Source organism: Entelurus aequoreus, linkage group LG01 (genome assembly GCF_033978785.1).
Source record: "Entelurus aequoreus isolate RoL-2023_Sb linkage group LG01, RoL_Eaeq_v1.1, whole genome shotgun sequence".
Lineage (NCBI taxonomy): Eukaryota > Metazoa > Chordata > Actinopteri > Syngnathiformes > Syngnathidae > Entelurus > Entelurus aequoreus.
In genome coordinates this window covers 101,752,122-101,762,121 of record NC_084731.1, presented here as the reverse complement: position 1 = coordinate 101,762,121, position 10,000 = coordinate 101,752,122, and the positions used below count along the sequence as shown (strand labels likewise).

Genomic DNA, 10,000 nt, shown 5'->3' with positions numbered 1-10,000 from the left:
ACATAATCAATTTCTTCAGATTCCAGCAGCTGTCAAAGACAAAGTATCCTTCCAGCGACGGGCAGTCAAAGCCGAAGTGCTATCGATCGCTGTCAATGACGTAAGAGGAAACATGACCACGGAAGAAAATGGGGAGGGAAGGTTTTTGTAGAGGGAAGAAATTTGGCGTGACAGTGCCATGATTGGGTATAAAAACAGCTTCCCAAAAAATGCTCAGTCTTTCACAAGAAAGGATGGGGCGAGGTACACCCCTTTGTCCACAACTGCGTGAGCAAATAGTCAAACAGTTTAAAAACAACGTTTCTCAAAGTGCAATTGCAAGAAATTTAGGGATTTCAAAATCTACACTCCATAATATCATCAAAAGGTTCAGAGAATCTGGAGAAATCACTCCACGTAAGCGGCATGGCCGGAAACCAACATTGAATGACCGTGACCTTCGATCCTTCAGACGGCAGTGTATCAATAACCGACATCAATCTCTAAAGGATATCACCACATGGGCTCAGGAACACTTCAGAAAACCACTGTCACCAAATACAGTTCGTCGCTACATCTGTAAGTGCAAGTTAAAGTTCTACTATGCAAAGCGAAAGCCATTTATCAACAACATCCAGAAACGCCGCCGGCTTCTCTGGGCCCGAGATCATCTAAGATGGACTCATGCAAAGTGGAAAAGTGTTCTGTGGTCTGACGAGTCCACATTTCAAAGTGTTTTTGGAAATATTCGACATCGTGTCATCCGGACCAAAGGGGAAGCGTACCATCCAGACTGTTATCGACGCAAAGTTCAAAAGCCAGCATCTGTGATGGTATGGGGGTGCATTAGTGCCCAAGGCATGGGTAACTTAGACATCTGTGAAGGCACCATTAATGCTGAAAGGTACATACAGGTTTTGGAACAACATATGCTGCCATCTAAGCGCCGTCTTTTTCATGGACGCCCCTGCTTATTTCAGCAAGACAATGCCAAGCCACATTCAGCACGTGTTAGAACAGCGTGGCTTTGTAAAAAAAGAGTGCGGGTACTTTCCTGGCCCGCCTGCAGTCCAGACCTGTCTCCCATCGAAAATGTGTGGCGCATTATGAAGCTCAAAATACGACAGCGGAGACCCCGGACTGTTGAACGACTGAAGCTCTACATAAAACAAGAATGGGAAAGAATTCCATTTTCAAAGCTTCAACATTTAGTTTCCTCAGTTCCCAATCGTTTATTGAGTGTTGTTAAAAGAAAAGGTGATTTAACACAGTGGTGAACATGCCCTTTCCCAACTACTTTGGCACATGTTGCAGCCATGAAATCCTAAGTTAATTATTATTTGCAAAAAAAAAATAAAGTTTATGAGTTTGAACATCAAATATATATATATATATATATATATATATATATATATATATATATATATATATATATATATATATATATATATATATATATATATATATATATATATATATATATATATATATATATATATATGCATGCATGCACATCACATCTTGGAGGTGTGCAGAGCGACTGCTTTAGTGATTGTTTGCATGCACATCACATCTTGGAGGTGTGCAGAGCGACTGCTTTAGTGATTGTTTGCCACCTGGTCATACGTGGTATCGTCATACATACCTTGTGTAAATGAATCCGCCACAGCTGCTTTTTAGCCGGAGTTTGTTTGTTGTTTGCATCTTGTTGGCCTGGTAAAGAGTTGTATTTCAACACCGGACTGGAGACTTTAGTTTCAGACGCTGGAATAAGTTTGTTGTGCTGTTAACTTTTTGAAACAAACTTTGCAGAGTGCACTCATTTGTTCCATGCTTGTTGCTGCAAAACTAAACCACTGACAACACTTTTCTTTTCTTTGGAACAAACATCTCACTCTCCTGAGCGTTCGCATTAGCCATATTTTACTAAGTGTGGCGATAAGGGAAGGGTGTTAGCTATGGAAGCTCCTGGGGGCAAAAAGTATGCCCAGGCCTATTGTGAATTACAATTACGTCGTTTTTTATTTTATTATGTAATTGAGAAAAGCAATACATGCTTCCACGTTAGTTTCCTAGAGTCTCCAGTAAGACTCGATTTGTTGCTAGTCGTTTTTCTGAAATGGAGAATCTAGAAGGGTCGACACCGATTCTTCCTGCTGCATCTTCTTATTCTTTGGCAGACCAGGGGCATACCAGATGATTTAAGAGGCAATGTTACTCTGCTGTACAGAGTCGTAAAGACAAGCTGCATTCACAGAGTTCATTATGTGTTTATGCTGTGGCCGTGGTCAAAATATATTTGTGCTGTGAAATGATTACATGGAATCAATGAATTACAAATGATTATTGATTTTGTTGGACACATTTACAGAAGACCCTTTCTCCTCCATACAGTTTGTCAATATTTGGTACTAACTGATAGTGTCCTCCTGTTTCCTTCAGGGTGTGGAAGATCTGTGGTGGTGTCCTGGTCTTGGTGGTGTGTGCCATCAACATGTACTTTGTGGGGGTTTACGTCACCTCCCTACACAGTGTGGCGCTCTACGTGCTGGTGGCGCTTCTCTCCGTGGCCTATCTGTGCTTTGTTTGCTACCTGGTGAGTCTGCGTAATCAAATATATCAGTGGTCCCCAACCTTTTTGTAGCTGCGGACCGGTCAACGCTTGAAAATTTGTCCCACGGACCGGGGGGGGGGGGTGTGTGCTTACGGACTGTATCCCTGCAGACTGTATTGATCTATATTGATATATAATGTATATATTGTGTTTTTTATGTTGATTTAATAAAAAAATAAAAAAAATATTTATTTATATATTTTTTTATTTCTTGTGCGGCCCGGTACCAATCAAAAACTTTAAATTGCCGGATACATCTGAAGTGGATTTAGAGACTTAAGCGTAGAACGTAAAAATAATAATTATATCTATGAGTGGGAACCTTTTGGATCCTTAAGAAACCAAACTTGAGGGGAGCCCTAAAATTTAGAAAAATATATATTTTGCATTAGATTTGAAAATGAAAAATATCAAAATTGCCCCTGCATGCTTTGGTTTTTCAGTGCGGGCCTAGGTGGAAGAAGTTTGGACACCCCTGCCTTAGGGTGTCGTGTTGGTACAGAATTTATTTTTTTCACATTTTTATTGTTCTCCTATTAATAAACAATCTTCAAATTAGTAAGTTCTGGTTTATATTAGGATGATGTAAGATGTTATATGTCATTCACTCATGAAAGTCCAAGAAACATGTCTTTTAAAAAAAAAAAAAAGACAGTGACCATCTCCCAGGGTCAAAGTGTGGTCTTTGTCTTGACTTTTGCTTCGTCTTGTCTTGTCTGCAGGTGTGGCACTGTTTGGTCGCCCTGGGGGTCTCCTGTCTGGACTTTGGCAGCAGGGTAAGCAATCGACCTGCTGTGTTGATAGAGGAACAGTCTGAGTTCGACTCCTAGGGATGAGCAGCACAGTAACCTGCAGCATTCCTCTTTCCTCGGAAGACTCTGACCCCTGTACTGTACACTACCAGGACTCCGCAAGTTCACCTCGAAACCTATTCCTCCTTCAATGTTTTTTTTCTTGCGCTCATGAACAGATTTGACATTTCCACAACGCGATGCTTGAAAAAACAAATCTCCAGTGCATCCTCCAAGGTCCTTTGTTGCATTTCAGGGCAAATGTTCTGTTGGCACAGAAGGGAAGAGCCAAACAAGTTAGTCCTTTGACTCCTTGAAACGTTTGTGCAAATTCGAGGCCTATTTTATTCTCTCTGACAATGATTTTACTAATAAAACACCTTCAGCGTGTATTTGAAATCCATAAACAGACTTTTGCTGCAGTCACAATAACACCTCACCGTGAAAACTCTACTAGCATTAAATTAGCTTAGTTTACTACAAAAAATAATTTTAGATAAGTTCCTCACCAAATCCAAATGACTTTAAATACAGACTTTGTTTGGGTATCTTTTAAAATCTGCAGCAAAGTTCTTGGTCATCCTATCTGGGCCTGCTACAGTTTTGTTGCTTGATTTCTGCATCCATTGTTATTTAGTCGAGCATGATAAGTTTCTTGTGCCGTGTAACCCTTGACCCCTGCTAGGCTCCACACACGTTCCATGTTCTTAAAGAGATCATTCGTCAATTTTGCTTGTACATCGTTGACATTGCTTTACTTTCAACCTCAAATCTAAATCCGTTCCAGAAATATAAACGTGTGGAAATAAGGAAAACTGGACTGTGCCTTTTTGGAAGGGGAAATAATATTCAGTGTATGTATGATTAAATAATGCTGCGCTCTGCTGACTTTTCTCAGTAAACCGTAAAGACTGTCAACAAAACATTTCATCACAATAGAGTCCTAAACTACCGGTAAAAGCACAAATGATGATCAATCGCGTGGGTAGATGGAGACCTCAAATGCATCATAATGTGAATATATCTTTTGTTTGATTTCATTTGTTCATGAAAACGCTGCTTTCATGAGATAAGTTGTTTCTTGGGAATGCCCCATAATAGAACAATAAGAAGACATTTCACTTCAATTATTGCTGCTGTCAGGGAAACATTTGGAATATGTTCTCTTTTTGTCCCCCACACACGCAATCTACTTTAAAACGACTTATTTTATATGAATATGTGACTATTATTAATATTTATTTTTGAGTATGTAGTTGATAGAAAAGCGCTATATAAATTTAATCCAATATTATTTTTATTATTATTATTATTATTTGAATAACGTTGCACAGAGGTTGATGTCACATCCTTCTTGAGAGAGCCAACTAGTTGACTGAAACAGCGCCTCTAGTGGCTTCAACCAGGAAGTGCACCCAATTTGGTCTTACTTGCTTCAAGACCTAAACAATAAGTCAGATTTGTTCATTAATCTGTTAGCTTGATATGAATTAAAGGCCAAATTCCTCAAAATCAGAAGTCTTCCTAAGTAAAGGTACCATTTTTTTATGGATGAAACCTTGTTTTAAAGTTGGTCCTATAGAGAATCACTTTTTTTTTTATTTTTTAAAGGAACTTTCCAAGAAGTAAACACATGCTTTTGGTTTGTTATTCAGTTACCGCCTGTGCTGTGGACACTGGTCCTGTCAAAACTATTTTCACTTCCACTCCTGGCCGCACATGATTTTCTACCGCCAGTGCTCTAATTCAGACCTAGGCAATGTAAGGCCCTTGTTAAGCTTTTCAATCTGGCCCGCCGGACATTCCCAAATAATTTTTTTAGATCTTTAAGATGGAAAGTGTAGCTGCCTTTATGATGTGCAGTGATGTTTTCTAATGACCGTAAGTCTTGAACTATACAAAGTATTTTAATGGTTGGAATCTGAGCTTTTGCATGATTTACTAGTTACTATGGTAATCTAATTAGTTACTATGGTAATCTAATTAGTTAGTATGGTAATCTACATCACAGCAGCTCAGACGAGGCACCAAGCAGTGTGGGCGTGGTTTGTTTCCACGGAGTTTCCAGAGCGGCTAGCCTGAAATGCGGGTGTCAGGGACAGACGCGGAAGGAGATTTTTACAACAAAGTTTTGATATCAGATGTATCAGTTTCTAGTTTTTTTTTTGTTTTTTTTACCCTTCGCGTTCATATTTCGCTGTTTTTGTTGCATTTTTGTTGCGTTTCGCTTGATTGTAGAATATGTCGATCGAGAGGGGGTGTGACGATCATTGGAATTGGGGGTTAAATCACCAAAAATGATTCCCGGGCGCGGCCACCGCTGCTGCTCACTGCTCCCCCATTGGTACTTTAACTTTAACTTAATATGTTGTCAATATTCAGTGTTTTATCCTTCATAGTTAATATTGTAAATCCCACATTCTTTATTTTCATGTACATTCTGGGTGTCTCATTCAGTAAAAAAATTTAAAATTCCATTCCGTTTTTTCAAGCAGTCTGTCATAACGTTTTTAGCATTCAATCAAACATTACTGTGAGGTTTTGTATTAGTGTTACTAAAAATAGATATACCGGCCGCCAGACACATTTTTTTTCTCTAAATTTGGCCCCCCGAGTCAAAATAATTGCGCAGGCCTGCTCTAATTGATTGGAGAGCGGCAGTTATTTGTCAAATGTAGAAAAGCTTGTTTAGATATAACGCCGCATCTTTTCATCTATAATAATGCTTTGAAGGCCAGGAGAAAGTGGAAAGCTGTCGTTGGTCAGCGTGTATTGCGCAACACGGCGGCAACAGGACCAATGTTGTAATACCAGCAAACAACCAACATCACACCAACATTTTAAAGCGCATGCAGAGTTGCATGTTGGATGCGGAACACTTGTGATACAAAACATTCATCAGGAGGTTGCCTACAGCCATAGCAGGAAATGTTAGTTATTATATAGGAAAGTTACTGGTGAATCAAATTCAAGCTTTAATGGAGTTTTTAGGGTAAATGGCCTTTAAGAGCAGACCAAGTAAAAAGCAAATATTCACTTCTCCCTCTACTCCTGCTAGAACACAGATGTCAAACTCAAGTTCCGGGTGCCAGATCTGGCCAGCCACTTCATTTTATATGGCCCACAAATGATATGTGTCAATAAACAACCTTATATATTTTTTTTACGTTTTGACAGAAAAATAATGTATGCACTACATGAAATTACATACATTTTCAACTTTGATAGTATCCAATATTGCAACACATTTTTTGTGTAAATAAAAATAAATATTTCTATATCTGCTTGACTTCTGAGTACAAAGCAAGTTATCCATGGAATTGTACACTGTAACAATCAAAATAGATTCTACAGTATAATTTACGGTGGTCTTTACAGCATATTACTGGAAATTGGAAAGAAAAACAACATTTTTTACGGACAAAAGTCTGTCGTTTGAGCTGTAAGTTTTTGTTGTTGTTTTTAAGGTGTATTACAGCAAATGAAAAACAAAAAATTACGGTAAAAATCTGGCAGCTCAAATAGCAGAATTTTTAAAAGTGTTACTGTATTTCCATTGACCGTAATACATTGTTAAAACATCTGTATATTTCACAGTAACATTCTGGTGAATGAGTTGCCTTTTTTTCCGCCTGTGAAATCTACAGATGTTTATTTTTTTATAGTGTACATAAAAAATATTTTCAATAATCAAATGCATAATTCATAATATTTGCTGTTTCAAGCGACCTCTTTGATGGAAGCCATCACTGCGATATGGCCCTCAATGAAAACCAGTTTGACACGGCTGTGCTAGAGGGTTAAATATGAAAGGCTTAGACTTCTTTTGCTTATTAAAAGTGTTTATTTTTTTTAACATACTTGACAGTTTGACTCGTGTTTTTCTGTAGAAAAGTTTTTATGCTCTGATTTAAAGCCGCTCTTTGTGCACTGAATGTGTTTTGTTTTTGTATTTAATGTGAAAATATGACATTAATCCATCCTAATCGCTTTTAACTCATCAAGGTAAAGTGTGTTGACACGCAATCACCATATTGTAACCCTTTTTCTGTTTTGTTGACATCATTTGGGATGTGAACATTGTACATTTATTGTCTTATTCCTGCTGTCTTTTGCTCGCGGCAGAGACTCATCATTTGTCCAAAAATAAATAGGAAATGATGCATACATGGACATTTGTTGGTGTCTTATGTTTTGAATGCTGAAAGAAGAAAATCATTTGAAATAAAAACTGAAAATTAGCCTAATTTGAAGCAATTTTGTCCTTCATTAGTCAAATGCAGATCTGGGCAAAATACGGCCCGTTACGATGTTCAATCTACATCATTTTTTAGACCTTTAACATCAAAACTGTCGCCGCCATTATGATGTGCAGTGCTGTTTTTAAATGACCGTAAGTCTTGAACTATAGAACATTTTTAAATGGTTGAAATCTGCGCTTTTGAGTGTTATAGGAGATTTTACGGTAATCTACGTCACAGCAGCTCAGACCAGGAACAAAGAAGAGTGGGCGGGGTTTGTTTTGAGAGCAGCCAGCCCGAAACAAGTGTCAGGAACAGATGCAGAAGCAAATTTCTGCATAAAAGTGATAATATATCATGTTGAAGGTGTTTATTACACTTGTTTGTTTGTTACATTTTTGTTGCTTGATTACAAAAGATGTCTATCGAGGAGCTGGTCTGAGAAGTAAAAGAGGAGCAACTTTCATAGGTTGTTAATATTCACTGTTTTATTGTTCATAGTTAATATTGTAAATCCCACTTTCTTTATTTTCATGTACATTTTTGGTGTCCCATTCAGTAAAAAAAAACCTTAAAATTCCATTCCTTTTTTTTGAGGTGGTCTGTCATAACATTGTGACTTTTGGTATTAGTGTTCCTGAAAAAAAGGGACCCAAATACACTTACTGTACAGCATAATTTTACAGCTAAATGTGTATATATCATTTATACACACATACACATTGACCCCCCCAGACACATTTTCTCTCTCAATGTGGCCCCCGAGTCAAAATATTTGCCCAGCTCTGGTCTAATGGGTGAAGCATACAGTTTGATAACACTTTAACAGGCTATCTATACATCTGTGAGGTAATACAGTGCATCCGGAAAGTGTTTTTACAATAACAAAACAAAAAAGCCTTTTTGTCCCCAAAATTCTCCACACAATACCCCATAATGACAATGTGATTTTTTTTTTTTAGAAATGTTGCAAATTTATTGTAAAAAAAAAAACTGAGAAATGACATGTACATAAGTAAAACTGAAAATTAGTCTAATTTGAAGCAATTCTGTCCATTAGTCTAATGGGTGAAGCGTCCAGTTTGATAACACTCTAACGGGCTATTTATAAGTCTGTGAGGTATTACGGTGCATCCGGAAAGTGTTTTTACAGCCACATTTTATGCAAAAAATAAAAATAAAGCCTTGTCCCCAAAATTCTCCACACAATACCCCATAATGACAATGTGAATTTTTTTTTAGAAATGTTTCAAATTTATTGTAAAAAAAACAACTAAGAAATGACATGTACAGAAGTAAAACTGAAAATTAGTCTAATTTGAAGCAATTATGTCCATTAGTCTAATGGGTGAAGCGTCCAGTTTGATAAACACTCTTAACAGGCTATTCATAAGTCTGTGAGGTAATACAGTGCATCCGGAAAGTGTTTTTACAGCCACATTTTATGCAAAAAAATAAATAAATAAATGCCTTTTTGTTCTCAAAATTCTCCACACAATACCCCTTAATGACAATGTAAAAGTGTTTTTTTTTTTTTTTTAGAAATGTTGCACATTTATTGTAAATAAAAAAAAACAAACCCTAAGAATTGACATGTACATAAGTATTCAGAGTCTTTGCCATGAAGCTCCAAAGTGAGCTCAGATGCATGATCCTTGAGATGTTCCCTCAGCTTCATTGGAGCGCTGTGAACACTTTGAGGATGCACTGCATGTCCACACAACACCAGACTTCAGGAGAAGCCGGTCTCACACGGCGGTCGGCGACACCTTCTGTTCACAGTGAGAGTAGTGGTGTGTGCCGTGCAAAATGCCCTTTTGCAGGACTTTCCGTGGTTTAATAAGAAACATTTGATCCGAGGTGAGAGATTTCCACTCCCTAATTCAAATGGTTCAAATTGACGGGGACTCGATCAAAGTCACCTGACCTACTTTTCCAAAAACTCCTAATAAGTGTGTGTGTGTTTGCCTGCTCGCATGTTGTGTGTTCCATCTCACGAGTGCCTCTTTTCTTTGTTAATGGTGAACCATGTTCTCCTCACTCTGTCCTTCCTGTCCTCTGCAGATGGGGCTGAGCCGCCACACGGACATTTACTTACTGACCGACATGAACGTGGACAGTTTTTACGAGAGATAGAAGAACGCTGACGGGCACCACTGGAGAATGGCCAGTATATGTTTGCATCTTCACCTCCGGGTGCTTTCTGTTTCCAAGTGTCCTTAAAGGGTCTCGTGCTCTTGTTGTTTTTCCAACAAAGTGCCTCTGCAGGACCGTCTCTTGTCTTTCAAACGACACAAAAACCCAGCTCAGAGATTAGTATCAAGTCGTACCGAGAAGCGCGTGCAACAAGTTCATTAAAGACATACACGGATGAA

At 38.2% G+C, this 10,000-nt stretch overlaps 1 protein-coding gene across 5 annotated transcripts in view; it reads left to right on the top strand.

The window, feature by feature from the left end:
* LOC133660640 (natural resistance-associated macrophage protein 2-like) overlaps positions 1-10,000 on the top strand; it is a 53,848-nt gene that overhangs the window by 43,174 nt on the left and 674 nt on the right. For all 5 annotated transcript variants that reach the window (XM_062064221.1, XM_062064214.1, XM_062064234.1 and 2 more), the window contains 3 exons: positions 2,422-2,575; positions 3,316-3,369; positions 9,690-10,000. The exon at positions 9,690-10,000 is cut by the window's right edge and continues 674 nt beyond it. In XM_062064221.1, the coding sequence (XP_061920205.1) occupies positions 2,422-2,575; positions 3,316-3,369; positions 9,690-9,761 (280 nt within the window). In that variant the 3' untranslated portion in view covers positions 9,762-10,000. The remainder of the gene's footprint in view (positions 1-2,421; positions 2,576-3,315; positions 3,370-9,689) is intronic.